Below are 22,259 nucleotides of genomic sequence, written 5' to 3'. Positions count from 1 at the left end.
AGGTGGGCATGATAATTAAGGGTTAAAAGATTAATTGGTTATAAAGCAATAACTCAGCAAGTGTTGAAGTTTCTACTGTTATCAGAAGTGACAGACACAAAGATAAATGATTCCTAATCTTATAGAGAGAAAACAGCAAAATTTGCAGTCTTCAAGATGTCATTCAATTCTTTCAACGTGGTAATTATTAAGCTCCATGTTAGGGACATTGTTTTACAACTACGAAAAAAGTGAGAACGTTTCTCTACATCTCATAATAAAAGCAGACTTTGGAATCACTAGACTCAAAAACAATAGCACTGGATAAGCATCATGCTGTACCACAATCCTAACTTCACTAATGTCTGTGTTCACTTAGTATTTTTGCTTGGAAAAATATTTTTAAAACCCAGCGTATGTCTACAATCACGCCACCCTGAATGTGCCTGATCTTGGAAGCTAAGCAGGGTCAGGCCTGGTTAGTACTTGGATGGGAGACCACCTAGAAATACCAGGTGCTGTAGGCATTAACAACAAAATCAATGTAGTTCTTTTCTAGCCTTTAAGTGCTGTCAAGAACGGTTCCCAAAGTGTAGCCCACGAATCAGCCGCATCTGCATCACCTGATAACTTGTTAGAAATGAAAATTCTTGGGCTCGTCCCAGACCGCCTGGATGGGAAACTCAGGGGAGAAGCAGTGCAACGTGTGTTATAATAAGCCCTACAGGTGACTCTGAAGTGCGTGGAGTCAGACAACGACTGGTCAAGAGCACAAGCTGGTATGGCCTGTCACCAATCCCAACAAGTCAGGAGAAGAAAGCCAGCCAGTTGACTTTTCAAACAAACATGCAAAATGTTTTCCTACTGATTAAAAACAGGTTTAGAAAGATGACACGATTTTAAAAGAAAAATGAAAATTATCTATGGCCTTTTGTTTTAAACAGTAAGAGAACTGAAAAGAGAAGTAATCTTTTAAAGTATGAGTTTATTCTCCAGGTTTTCTTAAATACCCACAAATTAGTGATTTTATTGCAGCTATATCCAGGAGCGGAAAACAATTTAAAATATGTACTTTTATCATACATTTAACACTTGTAAGAGAGAATGAATTTTAAAAATGAGTTTTTCAATGATTCAATAAGCATATGGAAACTGAAAATAATTACAGAGATAGCTATTCAACTCTAAAAAAACATAAATTATATAGAAATAAAAAGGGTAAAAAAAGAAGTTTCATTTTAAAAAACCAAAAAACAAGAGGCTTATCACCTCTCCTTCTGGTTAGTAACCTGATGAAAATGATGAGTCAACTATTACCTTCTTTATATTTAAAATATAAGGTGATTCTAGCCTTTTCACAAATGCGGGCTTTGGGTCTGAAATGTAAGGCAGAACTTCAGGTTAAAAATATCTCAAATATTTTACCGCCCTAGGCTGATGGATTCTTCTTTGTAACACCAAGAAACTGGTATTTACTTAGATGTGAATCTGTGTGGGACACTGGGCCATGGTTGTAAGCGAGCTGGTTGAGGGCGAGCATCTTAAACAAAGACCAAAGAGGAGCATTTGAAGTCTTCACAGTGACATATTTGGCCAAATATTCTAGGTTTGGCAACTACAAAGGGAATGAATCCCTAGAAAGATGAAGTTAGTGAGAAGCTAAATTCAAATGAGCTCCAATCTGATTTACAAACTAACAATGGAATATAATTTTATTTTCTATCTTTTTCATTCAAAAGAAAATTAAAACCATATTAGTATTGCTAGTGTGAACTTTTTGTTTCTGAACTTGCCATATTTTTGGTTAGTTTTTAAAGAAAAGTGATTGCAGATGTTGCTATTATTGTGACTAATAATACATTAAATTTCTAAAGAATAAAATTAGATTAATACTATATTATTCACAATGACTCAACATAAATAGTAGAGGTCTTACAATTGTCCCCAGCCATGGGATCATGAAATAGGACAATTTAGTGACCATTATATGGAAAATGAATAATGAAGAATGATGTTTCCAAAATGTTTTTCCCCTTCTGCATTGGTTTTTTAAAAAGTAGACCTTATATTTTCTTCATCTAAACATCATTTTAAATAACCTTCTAACACTGTTTAATTTTTCTATTTTCTCTGAAATAAATCAAATTTTTAAAAAATTTCCAAAATTTGCTCTTATTAATTGATCTCAGATGTTTCCTTTGACAGTGAAACTTCTGTTTAATTCTGTAAAAAATGTTAATACTATACCATTCGCTAAGAAGGTGGCATGAAATTTTCTGGGGGGGGGCATTTTTAAAGCATTTTAGGTTGTTACCCAGTGTTCAAATAAAGAAATAAAGTTCCTGTAAAGAGATAATGAATTCGGAGCATTGACAATATAATCAGACCTATAAATTAAAGCCACAAAGTCTCGTAAAAACGACGGTGTGTTAAATTGTGTCAACACGATGTCACATGATTTTGTTCAACAACTAGTCAAGGAAAAGAAGTAAAAATAAGCTGTGATTGAAACCAATTTGACTCAAAAAAAAAAAAAAAAAAGTCAATAGCCTACCAGGTAGCTCCATACACTGTACTAAGCCTAGAGACTTCATGCCATAAAATTTGTACTAAAATACAAATTCTTCACAAATCACATCTCTATCCCAAATGTATATGTTCTATGTTGCTTTTTAAATTCTACAAATAATTCATAGATTTACAACAGAATTTATTTAAAAATCGCTTAAACCCCGTAACATGTTCAGAAACACAGGTAACCATGGAAAATAAACGTCATATACTGCTTTTATTATAATTATGGTTGTTAGCTGAATGAAAACAAATAATAGCTAAAAAGGTTTTAAATGACAGAAAAACATCTGGGTAAGTTATGACATAATTTTTTGAGTACTCAGACAATAGAAATGTATTGTTTTTGTACCAATCGTAAATGCAAAGTTAACAATGAAATCAGGGAGTTGCAAGGTTGATAGGTGCCTCAAACATATTCACTATCTTTTAATTTTCAGACAAAGGAGCTGAGAATAGGGGAAAAAACAACCCCAACATATACACCATAACAGTCTTTTTTTTTTTTTTTTTTTAATGACTTCCAATTTTAACTCTTTTCTATAAGCATTAAGGGCATCAAGACCTTTATTGTAGATTATGTATCATCTCCTCTTTGGCTATGAGGTGTGTAGTCTTGTTAACTAGAGACATCAATGAGTTCAGTTTCTGAGACCAGTCATTTAATAAATTATTCGGATCCTTGGGTCTCTGGAAGTTGATAATTCCTGCCAACCTGTCTACTTTAGCAAAGATGGTCTTGTTAACTACTAAATTTGAGAGAAAAGCCTCTGACTCCTGCAAGAGAGAAAGACAAATTGGATTAAGACTTGATAATTACAGACAATTAACAAAATTTAAGAAAAGCGTTTTCTAAACTCTTCATTCAAGATATGCAGGGCAGAACTTCATTATTAATAGTAAGCAACTGCTGATTTCCTGTAATAATGTACTTATTTTACTGAGAGTCTAGGGAATGAATATAATGAGTTAGGACTGAGTCTCAATCAGCCTCCCCACAAACCTAACGCCGCTGGTTCTGGGACAGGGCCTGACATCAACAGCAACGCCATCTACTCTCTCCTACACTTCTTCCCAAAAGGCATGTGCTGGGACCTTTTCAGGTAAATTGCCATTAAGTCTCCCTCACATCTTTTATTCCTACCATTCACTTTTTGGAACCTATTATTATAGAATATATACCTTGGACTTCAAATTAATCAATGGAAAACTAATATACTTACGTGAAGATTTTAACTAGTATAAATATTAATGTAACTATAAACTGATATTTGGGCTATTTTTTGGTACTTAAAATAGGCTGAGGAAACTATCACCTACACTTAAATAATAAAACTAAATTGATTTTCTCACTCAATTTCTATAAGTCCACTGAAATTCAAAATGAATGGCTAAAAATAACTCAAACAAGCGTTTACTACTTACATCAACAGACAGATCCAGAAGTTGTGCCATTCTCTTCATTGTTATCCTTGTATAATACTTGGCCATTATTCTAATATTCTGAGGACAGGAACAGAAGGGACATGTAAAAGCTGTCAGAAAGGCTGAAGTCCACTCGTTTTCATATGCAAATAGGTTCGGTTATAATGTCAGACTGAGAGCTTCCCCCCCCCAAAGGCCACTACTGGAATGGTGCTGGTTCTAAACTTCAATAACAAAACTAAATATTTAGATATTTTGGTTTCTGTAGTCATTTATAAGTTATTCTGAGTACTTTCCACAACCTTTAAAATTGTATAGTCAAAACATAGGCTTAAATAGTGATTGAAAAATTTAACTGTACAATATTTTTGCTAAATGCAAGAACCTAAAGTTAAGCTTTTCTAATTATGACACAAATGTTTGAAAGGTTGAAATTTTTAAAAATTGAGATCATCTCAAAACATCACTTTATCTTAACTACTTCAAGGTAACTAGAAATTAAATTCCCTAATTTTCACTGGGAAATGGTACTGAAGTTAGAGACACTCTCCTTTATGATTCTTGATGTTATTAACAGGCAGCACTCCCAAGGGAAAACGGGAACAGGGGAGAGAAAAGGGAACTCGTCTTTGGAGAAGCTGCACCTCCATCCCCAACAGGGTCGATGGCAACACCGACCTCTCAGGAAGTGGGATAATCATTCTAGACCCCACTGCTGCCTTCACCCCTTAAATTTAACCAATGGCCAAATTCTACTGATTTTCTTAAAATAATCCCATTCCATCCATTCTTCAATACCTTAGCTACTGCCTTAATTCTAGCCCATATAGTCTCTCACTTAGTCTTCTCATCTCTAGTCTTTTCTCTCAACAAATGCATTCTCCACACTTACCCCCAAAGGAATCCATAAAACACAAGCCTGGTCATTATTCTCTCAGAGGTTTTCACTACTGGGTGTACAAACTTTGTGATCCAGATCCTTGCTACCTCTCTAACTTCCTTTCTTCCTTTCTCACTGAGCCCTTTTCTTGGGTCTCCAAGTTCCCCCGCTGGTCTGTGCCTCCAAGCCCTTGCTTAGACTACCCTGTCAGCCTGAAAGGACTGCTCTCTCTTGTCCACCTAACTCTGTATTCTTCTTACAAATCTTACCTCCCACATCAATATCTAGCCTGACCATTCTTCCAGGTAGAATCAATCAACTCTCTCCTTACACTAGCTGTACTCTATATATACTTGTATCATAAAATCTATAATACTTTTATTTATAAATGTATCTTCCCTACAGTTCACTTTTAAGCTTTTTGAAGGTAGCGACCATGTCTAACTCTCCCAAGTGTCCCAGCACTTTGTACGGTGTCTGGCACATAGAAGGTTAACAATAAATGTGTTTATTATGTGAATGAATGTTAACATAATCCAATTTGTAGCAACACCAAGAAGATCAAAGATTTAAGACATGTTACCCATTTCTAAAACTACCAAGTAAGTATCGGATAGAAAACATCTCCCCCACCCCCATCAATCCCTCACATTCTTAAGACATTCCTTCTGGTTTATATGCTATAAAATTTTTGATTTTTGAGAGGTCCTCTCAAAATGAAGCATGCTAACACCTAGTTATCTTTTCTTGAAAAGCCAAATATAGAAAGGGGGAAAGACAAGAAGGATGAGATAAATTCTGACGTGTTTTGGGAAACATACACATTTGAACAACAAGCTTACATCACTATTACATTTGGCATAGAAAAAAACCCCTAAAGTTAAGAATTAAAGGCATCACATCCAAAAGACACATTTGATTATCGAACTTAAAAAATAAGTTTGTGCTCATATTTTCCAAACTTTACTTCTTAATTGTCATCTCTACCATGCCATATTCTTACATGTTCAACGACTCTGTTCTTCAAGTCTTTCCACCTTTTTTCACCTTCTTCTGTATAACCAAAAACATCAGTTGCAGGACTCTCAAGAGAACCTTTTCTTAATTCCATTCCATAGTCTTCAACGAGTGTGGACCAACGCATCAACTCCATTGTGGTAAAAAGCTTTAAAAGATCCCTGTAAATTGTATAAAACTTAATATTCCAAATCTAAATTAACTTTCATCTAATGTAATGGCAAGTGTTTAAATATCAACAAAGACTGTTTTTTTATAAATTTCTAGTTGTAGAACAAGAATCAAGTGAATTATTAATATTACCAATTCTACTAGCATTTTTCCCATGGTAATCCTGCATAGAGCATTCCCAGATCTAACATTGTTCTTTCCTGTATTGTATTTGCTAATCTCTCGACTAAAGATTTACTAATGAAACAGATAAAAGAAAAATAACTTAAAAAAATAAATGTCCACTGTGCTTACAATACAGTGTATGTCTGTTTTACATAATGGAGCCCCAAACTACAAATGATAAAACTTTATCTATCAAATGGTTAATTAACCAAAAGCTGCTAAAATTGCTTGAAATAAAACTTCTACTTAATAAGTGGTTTAAAATGATGTGTGGTAATCTCATCACATTAATTTCTAATGCAGTACTAAATAACATTTCACCACTTTATCATCTCTAGTTTTATTCCTTAATATAATCTATCAGCAACCAATTAAAAAATTTACACTTAGGTTAACCAATTTTCTTTCAAAATAGTGCTTTTACTGAGATATGCTTTACTAATCATAAAAGTACTTACTTATATTTAGGAATTTCTTCTAACTTCTTGTCACCACTTATTCGGTGAACCAAATCTGACTGTTCATTATCAAAAGGAGCCAAGATAACGTAGAGAACAACACTTTTCAGAGCCTAAAAAAGTTGTACAACATAATAGATTATATGCAGGATTGGAAACAAAATGTAAACTTTGGCAAGAACTAAACAAAAATCATAGATTAACTGTATATATTAATTTTTAATACGGTACTCAAAATTCTTGGGGGGGGGGGAAGAATTTTACCAAGCTGCTCTTTTCATGGTATCTTTCTGTAATATTTAGTTTTCATAAAACTATTATAGTAAGTCTTTGCTAACTTGAATTACTTTCTGGGGTGACATTTTTTTTTTACGCAATGTACAGAAGAAAAAGTTCTTATAACAAGTCAGCAGCATAAATGGGGAATATACATATAAGCTGTTTAAAATTGATTTTGTAAAATAATTTCCCAAAGCAATGCTAGGTCTTGTCTATAGCCACGCCACCCTGAACAAGCCTGATCCCATCTGATCTCGGAAGCTAAGCAGGATTGGGCCTGGTTAATACTTGGATGGGAGACCACCTAGGAAGACCAGGTGCTGCAGGTGGAAATAAATAAATAAAGGATTGTAAACTGACAAGGTCCTTGCAATCTATGAGGTCAACCAAGGGTTGCCTCACCTAAAAAAAAAAAAAAAAAAAGTAAGGATGGCTCTCTACCTGTAACCTTTGTTAGCAGGTGACCTGCTGTACATATTTTAAATAGTAAGCTTACATTTCTTCCAATGTGACAAATAATTTAGAGTATTGCCACAATTCATCTGAATAAGTAAGGATAAACTAAATTATCAACACGCTGAATATAATGCATCATGAAATTGTACATAATTACTGAAGTAAAAATTATTTCAAAATGTATAAAATATGTAAATTGCTCCCAATAAGTATCAATGTCAAGTTTAATATACCCTTACCTGCTGCCACTTTTCACTCTCTGCCTGTATACATGGAGTGTCATATATTGCTCTGTAGTGCTTACAAATAGACAAATAGGAGCCCTCATGTTGATCCAGCTGAATCATTAAGTTATAGTATTTCAACTTTAATTTCTGAAAAAAAAAAAAAAATGTTGACAAAATAAATTGGGGGTTTTGGGGTTTTCTTCCCAAACACCTTTAAAGTAAATTTCTAGTAAGAGATATGCTTACCTCTGTATTTTCTTCCTGGAAAAATTTGGTGTTGATTTTCTTGCTGATGATCTGTGTACGAATGTAATCCTTCACAGCTAGGCAGAGCCTCATTTGCTCCAAAATAAACTCTACTCGTTCTTTCTTTTCCATTGACCCGTAGGTTTCCACCTAGCAGAGTAAGTCCCCAAATTAGCTTATAAGATTTTTAAATTGCAATAAAATTAAACACACATTAACATAGTCACCCTTGATAAATAGTAAGAACTTCACATATATCGGGAGAATGTTGATGCTAGTTTCCTCTGGTAAATTATAATAAAAAAATTATTATACAGTAAAATGGTTTTCTTTTAGTATAAAGTTCTATGAACTTTAACATATTTATAGATTTGTGTAACCACCATGACAATCAAGACACAAAATAGTTAACATCACCCCAAAAAACTTCCTCATGCTACTCCTTTATAGTTACATGCTTCCCCGACTCATAACCCCTGATAACCAATGATCTGTTCTACATCACTACAGGTTTGTCTTTTTAAGGATGTCAAATATAGTGTGTAACCTTTTGAGACTGTCTTTGTTCACCTGGCACAATACTATGAATAATAAGATTTATTCAAGTTATTGTGTATATCCATAATTCTTTCCTTTTTAATGCTAAACAGTATTCCATTGTAAGGAGGAACCATTGTTTTTTCCTCTCACCTGCTGAAGACCATCTGGGCTGATCCTATCTTTTGCCTACCATGGAGAAAGCCACTACAAAAAACTGCCAAACTCTTTTCCAGAGTGGCTGCAGACTGCATTCCCATCAGCAATGTATGAGAGTTCCAGTAGCTTTGCAAAATCCCTGTCATCTCTTGGTATTGTCAGTAGTTTTTTTTTTTAATTTTAGCTCTTCTAATAGGTATGTAGTGATATGGTAGCTCATTGTGGTTTTAATTTGCATTTTCCTAACAGCTAATGAGGAAATTATAATTCCAAATACAAAAAAAATGCCAGTTGCAGGCCTTTTATTTACATAACAGTTGAAACCATTATATAAAAAAGGAGGCACTAGTCTTTTTAAAATTCAGATAACAAGGCTGATATGACTCCTAATGGATGTAGAATGTACAGTTACAATAGATATAAACACAATGTAGAAAATCCATTATATCAAGTATGATGAAAAGTTCCTAATATTTGGTATGCATATATTTAAGTTAATTTATAAAATCCAGAATGACACATTTTACAAAGCAGTATAAAGTGAGGCTATTGTTATTATAATTTGGTCTGAAAATGTTTTTATTTTGTCTCTTTTATAATTTTGTAAGGAAAATAAAAACAATTACAATGAATAATGTTTCATTTAAACATTTTCATCCACTCTCTCTGAGTCAATTACTTTGAAGCAAATCTCAGAAAACATAGTATAAAGATTTCAGTATGTATTTCTAAAAGAAAGACTTTGAATATTATCACACCTAAAAATTCCTTGTATCACCAAATACCAGTTTCCAATAGTCTCTTTTATTTTTTAATCAAATCAGATCCAACTACGGCTCATATTTTGATAGATACATTTCTTATGTCTCCTTTTTCCTTCTCATTTTTCTTTTTTTCCTTGCCACTTATTTGTTGAAGAAATCAAGCCAATCATCCTGTACTTTCCGAGAGTCTGAATTTTGCTGACTATGTCCAATGTATCCTTTAATAGGCTCCTCTGTCCCTGGAATAGCCTGTAAACTAGTAGTTACACATGAATCTATATATAATTAAGATTCAATTTTTTGGCAAGAATATTTCACAAGGAATGTTGAATTATGAGGTACATAATCTTCCTGGTTGTAAAATAGTTTCAAGGCAAAAATATGAAGATAGTAAAAAGATCAGTGGTTCCCAGGCATTAGGAGAGAAATGTGAAATGACGGAGCACAGGATTTTTATAAGTGGAACTATTCTGCATGAAACTATAATGGTGAATACATTTCACCGTACATTTGTCAAAATCTACAGAATGTACGCCACCAAGAGTGAACCCTAATTTAAACTATGGACTTTGGGTGATAATAATGTGCCAGTGTAGGTCCATCCACTCTAACTACAAAGTACCACTGTGGTACAGGATGTTGACATGGGTAGTCAGAAAATATTGCTGACTAAATGAATGTAAAGTTTTACGCACTCTAAAATGCAGCGCCATACCTGCAACTCTTGTAAAATAGAGGCTGCCTCTTTGACGTCACCGTTTTGCTCTTTGATAGTTGCTAATGTCTTAGTCAGTCGAGCACGCTCAATTTCAACATAAATCTACAAATATGAGAAATTTATTATTATCCAAATTCTTATAGAAATATATTAAAATTTAAAGGACAGAATTAAGCTATTATTCAAACTAGATATAAGAGTATTTATCTTAGAGTTATTGTGCACTTTATCCTTCATATACAAATGGAACAGTGTGACATTTTACAATTCACAATCGTAATTTTTAAGAAAATGTCTTTATAAATATTACCCACATTCTGCAGCTTTGCTTTGAAACCTAAATATAAAGTCTCTGTGTTTAACAAATAACCGAACCATGTGCTATGTAAATGGCACAGAAAATGGAGAATGTCTGTAAAAGAATTATTTGGAAAAAAAAAAAAAAAACACTTTATAAAGAGCATATGCAGTCAAGTAGTTACAATTCAATCAATACTCTAATTCTGATGTCTTTAAATAGGAAGCTACTTTGTTTAAAAAGATCTGATATTTCTAAGCACTAGATTTACTAGCATTTTTGTAGCTATAAGTAATATTAGTGGATTTATAATTTCTAACAAATTAAACATTTAAAACATAAATAAATAGAGCTTAATAGAGTCTAGGAAACTAACTTTCACACTTAGGCTTGCTTACTCATTTAGCCTTTGCTCTGTAGCAACTTCTTTTCCCCACTCCGTCCCCAAAAAAACCTTAATCTCCAATAATAACAAACTACTTAATTTCTTAAATGTACTATGTTTTTCTTACTTTGATATTTTTGTGTATAATTTCCACTATGTCTAAAATGCCCTTCTCCCTACCCCCTAGCCCTGTAGAATTTCTATTCATTCTTAAAAGGCAGCTCAGTCATCATCAAATCTTTGAGGCTTCCCTGGGCACCTCAGCTGGTCAATCTCTACCTCTGTGCTACTGGGACCTACAGGCACACTGCTACTGTCACGACAAAGCACAGTAATCATTTCTATGACTGACCCCTTTGAGGTAAAGAATAGTGCCTTGCTTATTCTGGAACAAGCACGCCACAGGTACTAAGTAACATTTACTGAACTGAACTGACAGAGACAAAAAGTTAAATATAAGCTAAGTTACTGTCTTCAAGCCACAAAAACTTATCTAGAAAGAAATATATCTACCACAGTCACTATTTCATGCTTGACCTTTTAAGAGAAACATGAGATGGGGAGGTGCAGAGAAGGACATTGAAAAAAAAAATACAAATAGATCTGGCAAGACAGCGAAATTCTGAAAATTAAACTGCAAATATTCTATTAATTTAAATATTAGAGTGAAACCTTAGATATCCCAAAATAGATTTTTCAAACAGATCTAGGCCAAGGTGAAGAATTAATGTTATAAAACTTATTTTTACATACTAATATGAAACGTCTAAATACATAAGTATCTCTGAATACAGATGAGTTGTTATCACTAAGTTATGCCAACAGACAACTCACCTTTCCTTCTGTAACCATTCGTAGAGTATCAATTAATCGAAGTTTGATGGGAAGGTCTGTGATTTCCTCAACATAAGTACAGCATTGTTGAACCATTTTTGCAACAGCCTAAAATAATAAAAGCCCGTAAGTAAAATCCATTCTTCATACAGGAAAAGGAAGTATGTTATTGATGGAAGTGTTATGGTCAAATCTGGTTTTCCCAAGCAACTCTACATACTGAAATGCCTATGAATGCCTATGAAAGAACATCAAAGAACATTAAAATCTCTCTGACAGCTAAGAAGTACTGAACACCCAGTAACAATTAAAGGTTAGGACACCCTCATATGCAGACTGTACCTCTCCCATGACAACTGGTGAACTGATTACACAGAGGGAAACATGGAAGAGGCATGTTTGGCAACATCTATTAGAAGGCTTGTAGCAGGCATTTTCATAGTCAATCAGAAAAGCGTGGAGGAAATGGCAATGGACGAAAGGTTTTTTTTTTAAAGGAAAAGTATAGAGTTCAGTCATGGCTGTGGGAGCAGTGAAGCAATGACCAGCAGATATTGTGATGCAGGAAAAAAGTGTCAGTGGCAGAAGCAGAAGGTAAAAGAGGTCCATCATATGAGTGAAGAGCCATAGACACTGAAAGGCACAGCATCTTTTGTCCAGTTTCCTCACAGGTAATATAAGCGGGATGGACTACACTTCCTCCAGTCTAACATTCTATGACCTAGCTCAGGGCTCACAAACTATTTTGTAAATTTTTGTTGACATTTACATAATAAATATTTTACACTTTGTAGGTCACAGGGTCTCTGTCTGCCTTTGTAACTTCAAAGCTGCCACAGACAATGTGTTTCAAAGACTTATCTACAAAGGTGGCAGGTGAAATCTGGTCCACAGTCCACAGTTTGTCAACTCCTAATTTAGATTCTAAAGAGCATATCATAATCATTGATAATAATTAGGACTTTTGTCTTCAAGAAAATGTTAAATTATATTAAGCATATTTTATGAAAGCAGAAAAATAGAAAATCTTGCTGTCAATTAAACCTCAATAAAACTGAAAAAGGAATCCCAAGATGTATCTTGCAAACTTCCTTGAAAAATAGTTAATGTTCATGTAGCCCAGGTAAGCCTTTTAATTATCTCAAAAATCTGCTCAGAGACCCAAGAGCTCCAGAAAGCAAGGTTTTATTGTAAAGTATAATTCTTTCAGTAAGTGCAAGGCTCTGGGACACCTAATATCTCAAGAATCATATGATCTCTCTAAAGCTAATTATAATAATGATTTCTAGATGGGCATATGATTGATAATTCTACTGTGCAAAAAACACATTAACGGAAATCAGATGGGGGTAAGAGCAAAACCAAAACAAAACAATCAATATTCTAATGATAACTGAACATCTTGCAGCTCCCAGAAAAACATGTAGAGAATTCATTAAGGAAGCTATGGTTAGAGTGAGACTACCCCCTGCTGAAGTGACAATGAACTTGAAACCATTAAGCAATCTAGAAAAGATTATGTTAAGAAAAGTATTACTTTCTAAGCCTGATAAGGCAAAAAGTAAGTTTTAGGTAAAGAATAATTATGAGAAAAGGAAAGCAAATTTTCAGTCCCTAAGTACTTTCCAGTTATGAAGACATGTTACAGCAAAAAGAGCAGTCCTGGTTATGTTGCTGGCCAACTGCGAAGCTGACTCAAACTCCTCCTTCTCCAAGAAATCTTCTCAATAAACCTAATCGAAAATTTTCTCTTCCTCCTTTCATAAGTCTTAGTACCATTCACTATTCTTATGTCACTTACTATATATTGCTGTGTATGTAAATAATTTTTTTTTACATAAACATTATGACATTTGTCAAAGATGTACTTAAGATTACTTGTGATTTATATTCTGTATTAAATTGCAGGTTTCTTGTACATTTCTTTGCATTCCAAGAGCCTTATATATAAATTTCAGTTTCTCAATCAAAAAAGTAATAAGAGTTAAACAGTACTTTTTACTAGCTCTGAAATTTTATAACTCTGAAATCAAATTTGTATTTGAGGAAATGTGCTTCGAATTGTATTAATACTATATAAATGACACATTTTTGTTTATTTTAACCCAGATTGCCCTTCTGACCCTAAGCGAACCTTTCAAAACTGCAAAATTGTCTTACAGAAAGCAAGCCTCGTAGAAAATCAGAGGCAGATGACAGTTTATCTACGTTGGTCTCTCAACCACTCTGATGGTTTCTCAAACCACAGAACTGAACACCAAAAGGTATATTTAAACAAATTTCACATTTGCATTTACTAGATTGTCTCAATTAAATCTATGTAAATTCTTAACAGTGAATTTTTATGCATGGAAGCTTTGCTAAAAAACAACAACAACAATTACAGTAACTTTGTTGTTTGCAAAATATAATTTAACCCACTAAGCTCACTCTAGCAGCAGACTAATGAAATAAGGGATTTGGACAAGAACCGTATATTTCTGTTTTTGTTTCTAGTACTACCTTGTTTTACCATGTCATTACCTTTCTCATTTGAAAGCAAAAAATAAAAACCCAGAAGCTTCTCAGGCAATAGTATTTTAAAGATGAGATACAAATATAAGAAGTGGAATCTACTTCTACAGAGGACCATTTAAATATATCACAAGCAGAACAGGGAAGCAATAATGAAAATTCAGCTTCACAAAAACATCCAAAGAGAAAGTACATAATCCTTCCACAAAATGCATATTCAAAATATCTAAAATGGCCTGAAAAATAAGTTTTAATATTAAGTGTTTAATAAAAGACATGATTAAATTACAGATTATCAACATGGGGGATTATGACAATCATCTAAAATAATAAACATGAAGATATGGTGCAACATGGAAGTAGAACAAAGCTGTATCAACACTCTCACTATAATTTTATAAAAATATTCAAATCTATAAAGACTAAAAGAAAAAAACAAAAATTAAAGCAGTTGTCATGAGTACATGGACAGAATTTTAAAAAACTGTCTAGACTGTTATGTTGAATTAATAGTAGATACAACACATATTCACAGAAAGGGTTTCTAAAAGTCCTTATTTAAATGAGAATTTTTTTTTTTCGAGCAATCATGAACTCACTTGTTTTAACTGACTCCGTCTTTTTGACAAAAGCATAATATTTTCATTAAGTAAATCCCATTCTTTAGCCTCATAGCACATCTTCACTACTGCAACTAAAATACGAGATGTAGACACCATGTCAGAAGCCTGTAAAAATGAAAACATTGAAAGTTAATGCAACCATGTTAAATGAGAGTATTGGTAACTGCAATTTTCACTATAATTTACTCACAGTACGGGTCTGTTTTTCCAAAGAGAGAAGAGTTTCAATGACTTCTTGAAGTCTTCCTTCCTAAAAGATTAAAATGAACAGTGAAAACACCACCAACATGACAAAATCAAATAATTAGTCTAAAATGAGATGTTTCTGATACAGAAAAGAAAAAAATCAATGGCCTGTTTTAGAGGAAAAGGATCACCCCCTTAACTACTTTTATACTTTTCATGATAATACTTGCTTCTCTAGTGGATTTCATAAGTCATTGGTTTCCAACTTGAAGCCCACAAGCTTTTTTACTATTTCAAAATATCTAAAAGAAACTGAATATAGAACAACAATGATTTAACACCTGAGGAAAACATCAAGTGTTTGTTTTGGATTCTAATTTATCAACTTGGTGTGGTAACACCTGTTTATCTTGTTCTAAACAGAGACTCCTAACTGGCAGTCATGTGCCTTTGAAGAATAAAAATGAAAAAATGATTTCTTTAAAAATATATTTTTGTATTTTCAAATTAATGTTTCCGGTAACAAATATTTTAAAATAAAGTTTTGAGCAGAAATAGAAAGGATATTTGGTGGTAAAAGGATAGGAATCTCTGGTTTAAATTTTCAATGACTTTAAAAATAAAAAAATGTGCTTAAAAAAATGAAGACCATGTGACAATACCCACACTTGTTGTACCTAAAGTCATGTTCTTAAGCAAATACCGATCCAAATGAAACACACCCCTTTTTGTCTACTGATAAAAACCTCTATCTCATAGGCAAAACCAAAACATTCTCCTTGGGACATGTTAAGAAATGGGAATAATAAAATTCAAATAATATAAACCTAAATGACAATACACAATGGCTAAATTAAGCCATCTGACTTGGAACCACACATTTTGATAAAAACAAAATCAATCCACAGCACAAACATTACATTTACAATACTGGTATTAATAACAATGACTAAATTGGAAGTAATGGTGTTATTTAGCAATTTTCCTAATCATAAATAAAAAAATATTTTTAATGACATTCATGAATGACACGAGTACTCTTTTGCTGATGAAAGAAACTAAAGAGTTTCTGAATTAAGAGCACAAATAATGTTTGGACTTTTCCAAATACTATTTCTATATTTTCAGAGATAAGTTTTAAACTATGATTTTTCAATGCAGCAGAGAATATGTATTATAAAGCCATTATCTGAACTTATTTTAATTGACTCTGAAATAGATACGATCACTAATATTTTAACAATGTTTCCTATATAAAGGGGAGCACCAGTTCTGAAAGCATATATAATATATGCTAGCTCAACGTCCGTCAGAGGAAAAGGACAAAAACTAAATCTATAGATTCCCCAAAGTTAAATGTTAGTAAGTCATATAACATCAAAGAATCTTAGACATTATTTAATCAATAATCCAATTATCTCACTTTAGAGAGGAAAAAACTGAGGACCAAATAGCTCAGCCACAAAACTAATCAGCAGAACTAGAAGCCGGGGCTCTTGCTTCCTGGCCCAATGTTCCCCTCAGTAAACTAAATCACATCAGTTCAAATCATGTATTTGCTTCAATCAAAGTATGTCCATAGGGAAATAATTACTATCTGGTAACAAATGTAATGCAAAAATAGTTAAAATGCAAAATAACTGTTTATTCATGGTCACCTCCTGTCACTTTTGTAATTACTATTAGTCACATGACTGTAATCAATGGAATGCAGTTTACTATATTTCATTAAAATTCAGAATTATGGGTTTTAAAGAATGGAATCCTATATGTGAAGGAATCACATACACATTACTCTAGAGCAATGATCTGCAGGTATCAATGAAATGTGAAATGTCACCATCTCAGAAAGGTGTTCTCAGATAATGCTCTCTAAAATCAGAAGTCACTCAGCACCTCCTTCTTTAACACTCAAGCCCACTAACTTTCTGCTTTGCGACAACCCCAGACTGTTCTATTTTAATGTTTACTGTCTTTGAATCTCACCAGAATGCAAACTCTGTAAAAGCAGGGACCCTGTCCATACTGTTCACTACTGCGGCTCAGTGCTCTGCACTTGGCCAAGCACATCACGTTGCTTCTGCAGACATTACGCACAGCCCTCTATGCCTGTGCCATAATTCTTCATGTGCATGTCTTGTCTCCTCAGTCTACAAGGTCCTTTAGGGCTGGACTTTGTTTAATGAATTGTTTCCCTTGCACTAACTTGTACATAGTATGCACTGAATGGCTCCACATTGACTGGAACTATTCAGTCGATCTTAATGACTTACAATTCCTGATTCTTACTGCCACAGTAAGTAGGATGTGACAAGTTATATGGCCTGACAATTCAGTGCTATGTGAAGGACACTATCATCAACTTCATTAAACACAGCTCCCAATTCTCTAATTATCCTACTTTTTTCTCCCAATTTTCCGTGTTCAATCCTATAGCTAAACATCTTCCTCCTTCCTTTGCTATATATTACCACAGTACTTAAAAATTCCATCTCCTCAATGCTGCCTTTCAACATAGAGAAACAAGACAACCAGAACTATTAAAAACCAACTTGTTAGAACATGTGCCTTTCATGATTCATTTTTCTCATTAAAATAATCATTGTAAACGAGATAAATGACTAAGGAGTTTACCATCAGTACATGGTGGGTATCTGTAAGTTTGTTGTTTTTCCCCCCACCCCGCCCTCTATTTGTACGTTTTGTATGTCCATGTCCTTTACTCCTAAATGGATCCAATCTTTTAATGATTTGTTAAATAACCTAAACAAGCAGAAAACAGGCCAATAACAAGTTACTACAAATGCTAATCCAATAGTTTTAAATGATGTTTCTTAAAGAGGTCTTTTGTCCAAGCTACTAACAACCAGTAAACTGTTTTACATTTCACTTTAACACTAACCTAAGAAAAAGCTGCAGATGACTAAATGAAATGAAAAGACATTAAGAGGAGAATAAAAGGATATATTTAATTTAAGAATGTAAGTAGTCCCCGAATAACCATGTGCCAAATATACCATAATCAAAAAGGAGGGGGAAATCCTCTGTGTATTAAGAACTGCTAAATACCACATCTTATAGTTCAGGAAAGGGCTTCTTTAGATTAATTTTTAACTTCCTGATTCAAGGGTAAAGCGACAGCCATTATCAAGAACTGGTATCACTTTTATTATCTCAACAACCTAATGCAGGGTCCTCAGGTACCAATCGCAGGTGCAGTAGGATGTAATGGTTAAAAACACGGGCTCTTCAGCAAGAGTGCTTGGGTCTAAATCCCAGCTCTACCACTGCATTAACTTGGGCAAAACGTTTATCCTCTGTGACCCTCAATTTTTTCTCCAGTGAAATGAGCACAACAGTCCCTCCACCATAGGGTTGGTGTAGGGATTAAAACAGTATCTGTGAAGGTATGTCTGGAACACAGTATGAACATTATCATCTTCATCATAATAGCTAATATTATATAAAACTTACACAACAATAAATATTACTTATTGTCATTTGCTAAGTGAGTGTTAAGACATAGAGAATTATACTAGGTCACAACCTTGGGAAATTCAAACAGAATTTGGCAATTTCACCACCAGGTTTAGACTTCAGTTTTGAAGGCTTCTGCTGTATGTGGTTTTCTCACCTGATACATTCTTAAGTCTCTATATACATAAAATTTTTATCTTCAAATGTCTTTCCTGTTAAAAATAAAAACTGTATTAAGGAAAGTAAACACGGAGTGATAGTCCCATAAATAGGTTTCAGCATGTAGGAAAAAGAACACTATTTTGTTGCCAGGAGACCTGAGCTTGATCTGGCTCTGCTGTAGACACTGGATAACGCACTTCAGCTGCCCAAACCTTAGTTTTCTCAGTAAACTGAAAATAAAACATTCTTCGGTTTTATGTATGGGCTAAAAATAAAAAAACAAAAGAATGCATGCGAAAGTGTTCCATACATTTCAATGGAGAAATGCAATGCTAAACAAGTATTTTCTTATGTTTGGAAAAATGGTTAGAAAATAAAACAAAATGATGAATAAATAGGAAAACACAGACATATACCTTTAAAAAAAGTTAACCAGGACTGTAAAACAGCTACCAAATCCAGTAGTTAAAGACTATGGGTCTATACAAATAAAAAACTTATGCCCTACCATCTCCCAGTCCTCTGCCCCTTCTGCCCCACCTCCCAACAAAAGCAATCTATACCTACATCTTATTTTGTTCAACTGGCACAGTGGCTTAAAAAAGAATCGGAATCCAAATGCCTTTAATTTTATTTAGTTTAACGTGCCCAACATTCCCTGTTTTAAACATTTCCATTCCATCTGACAACTAAAAGGGCATCTGGCATTTGAGCTGCAAACCTTTTCAGCTGTCTTGAACATAACAACATCCTAAAAAAATACCATTCATGAATCACAAGAACGATTGTAGCACTGAAATGTTTTTTTCTTACTGGCCTATAATCTGTGAAGGCAAAATATTTGTCTAATAATCTGTATCCCCTTCTCCCCCCGCCCACAGACAATGTCTAGCACCGATTAAGTCTTGCACACTGTAGGCTATCAGAAGACATGAGTAAGGGAAGATTTTCCCCCCCTAGGTTTCAGTTCTAGGAATGGTTATACTTCTTTAAGCAAATACTTCCTTCCTTATGGATATTATCATTCTATTAATGCCAAAGTGATGGTTCAGGGGCTAACTTTGGCCTATAGGTAAACATTTGATCTACATGGTATTTGCTCAAATAGCATTTTAAAACAGATCAGTGTCCAGTTTCTAAATATTGAGGCGTCTCATATAAAAATCCATATTATTGGTTTCTTCCCAAATTAGAAGAGATGACAAGGTTTGGCCTTTATCCTCAACTGGAAAACATTAACTGGAAGTGAAGAGTTATTGCTTCCTTTTCCTGGGCAGGTATTCAGAAGTTCAGGTCTTCATTACACATGGCTCACCAGGCAGGACCGCATGGTGAGAGCACACACTCTAGAAGCAGTTGGTCTGGGTTTGTATCCTAGCTCCATCACTTTACTAGCTGTATGACCTTGGAGCATGTAACTCAACTTCTCCTAGCCTGTTTTCTATAAAATAAGAATAGTACATATCACATAGGTGTAACAAATGAGTTAATCCAGGTAAACACTGCAGAAACTATTCAATAAATGTCACCTATTATTATCTACTTGGCACTGTAGGTACTTCAGTTTTCCAACTCTTGTGTAACAGATGTTTCTTTACACTAGCCTCTATAAAGCTCAGAGACAAATACATATGGCTCCCCTCCATCGAGTGTGCTGAATCTAAGAAATCAATGTCATCACTTTTCCCTATCCTTTTTTTTTTTTTTTTTTTTTTTGGTAAAGCTCCATTCAATTCTTTTTTGGAAAAAAGAGAAGCATTAAAAAGTTTCCTAAAAACTAAATGTGAAGTATTACTTGACACTCTTCTTGCCCCTGAATTTATTACACTTTAATATATTTATGCAGTAAGCTCCTTAGAGACATAAACAACTCTATTAGTGAATGCATCCCAGGTGAACAGCAATAAAAGTCTGTAGCTGGAGAAGGATCAAGGAATTTAATGAGGCTTGAGCATAATCCTTAACAACAGCCCATGATGAAGCTGACTCAATCACCACCCATACCCTAGTCAGGCAAACTGAGTTTTGAATTCCTGGTTCTATCTATTACTCACTGTAACGTTGGGCAAATAACTCTGAGCCTTGGTTTCTTTATATATAAAATGATACACAAAGTTGCCTGACACACAGCAGGGGGCATGACAAATGTTTGGAGGACGTTAAATTTCTATCCTATGGGAGATGAGCAGTTATTTGAGTTGGGCTAAACTACTATTCAAGACCTCCTCTAATTAGGTTATTCTGCACTTTAGTACCTATTTATCTTCACTTCCGTAGTTCCGCTACAGGAAGGACTCCTTTCTAACCCAATCTCATTCATTCTTTAAGGCCCGACACAAACATTAGCTTCCCTGTAAAACCTTCCCTTATCCCACCAGTAAGAATGAACAGCTTCCTTCTCTATGGCCCAATGACACTATTTATACTTTCACGGTACTCACCACCATGCAAGCCTTTCTAATTCGTTAGCTATTAGACAGCTCCTCAAGGAGACAGGGATCCTGTGTTAATCACCTCATACTATCACTTGCCTGCTCTTTCTCCTGGCCAAAGGCCAGGCACATCGCCATGATCTATAAACAACTTGACATAAATTGATTCAGCAAGAGTAACAGAACGAAACTCTCTGATCTAGCCTGAATGCTGAAGCGGCCTGAACTTCAGGGAAACTACTAAGGTAAACGTTAAACTGTATCCAAGAAAAGGCAAAAAGTAGTACGGGGCCCCGACTCGCACGGGGATGAAGTGACCGTCTGTCCTGGGGAGAGTGCAGAAGGCTGTATGCACTAGCGTACCCCGCCTACGGAGTCTCCCTGGTCAGGCCGACCCGGGATGCCCTACTCAGGCAGGCCCAACCCAGGCTGGGCAGGCAATGTGGGGATGCGCGCTCCAGCCCTCAGGCCCCCTGAGGCCTAAGCAGGCTCCGCGCCGTGACTCAGCCCCTGGCGCCCGCCAACAGACAGCCGGCCTCCGCTCACCTTGGCTAGCTTCTCGCACTCGGGCAGGCGCTGGTCCACCGTGGCGCTGTAGTCCACCTCCATCTTGACGATGCGCCCATCAGCCCGCTCCGAGCCGCCGTCCGCCATGGTCACTGCCTAAGCGTCCCTTGCTGTCCCCCTACTTCGGCCACCACTCGTCACCCACACCGGAAGCTGCCTGCGTACCCGCTCAGGCAGTGCGTCGGGAGCCCGCGCGAAGGACCCCACGAGGTCCCCTGCTCCGGCCGTCAGTCAGGCAGCGCCACGGGCAGCCCCGAGGGCGGAGCTGGAGGGCGGGGCTCGCCCCTGTAGCCCACGTCCGGGTTTGTCTTGGGTGACAGACCTTTCACCTAGAATTTGTGGTGAGCAGAACTTGTGTAATAGAATAGGCCATTCCGTATATTTTTACACCCCTGCTTTGAGAGGTCATGATTTCTCAGAGCCGTGGACAAGTTGCTTAACTGTCTTCAAATCTTGGTTTTCTCATCTCTATAGGAGCGGGCTGAAATAAACCCTAAAGAAAAAAGTTCTAAGGTTTCATCTGTTTAAGAATCCTGGTGGTTTAATCTGTGGGATCTCTGAAAGCTCCTAAGCGAAGATATGGCAGCGGCTCAAGTAAAGTATTTTTGGTTTGTTTTCGTTTTTACTATAATACACTACAGTTGGTGAGAAAAATCTTTAAAAAGACATTCGCTTTCCCTACAAGACTCTTGTGAGCATCAGAAGAGATGACATATGCGAGACTATTTC

At 35.2% G+C, this 22,259-nt stretch overlaps 1 protein-coding gene and 1 pseudogene across 1 annotated transcript; one reads left to right on the top strand and one right to left on the bottom strand.

Moving 5' to 3' along the window:
- Positions 1-944: 944 nt before the first annotated feature.
- Positions 945-21,689, bottom strand: PSMD12 (proteasome 26S subunit, non-ATPase 12). Its single transcript, XM_016129130.2, has 11 exons — positions 21,510-21,689; positions 14,897-14,956; positions 14,683-14,811; positions 11,570-11,677; positions 10,050-10,154; positions 7,875-8,024; positions 7,641-7,775; positions 6,667-6,779; positions 5,859-6,033; positions 3,976-4,053; positions 945-3,327 (listed from the first exon to the last, which is right to left on the bottom strand). The coding sequence occupies exons 1-11, from the start codon at positions 21,615-21,617 to the stop codon at positions 3,118-3,120; spliced, it is 1,371 nt and encodes a 456-aa protein (XP_015984616.1). The 5' UTR covers positions 21,618-21,689; the 3' UTR covers positions 945-3,117.
- LOC118604564 lies at positions 7,156-7,274 on the top strand (annotated as a pseudogene).
- Positions 21,690-22,259: the final 570 nt, after the last annotated feature.

Source organism: Rousettus aegyptiacus, unplaced genomic scaffold (genome assembly GCF_014176215.1).
Source record: "Rousettus aegyptiacus isolate mRouAeg1 unplaced genomic scaffold, mRouAeg1.p scaffold_m13_p_6, whole genome shotgun sequence".
In the NCBI taxonomy this organism is placed as follows: Eukaryota; Metazoa; Chordata; class Mammalia; order Chiroptera; family Pteropodidae; genus Rousettus; species Rousettus aegyptiacus.
The sequence above is the reverse complement of the archived record's forward strand: the minus strand, read 5'-3'. Positions and strand labels throughout refer to the sequence as shown.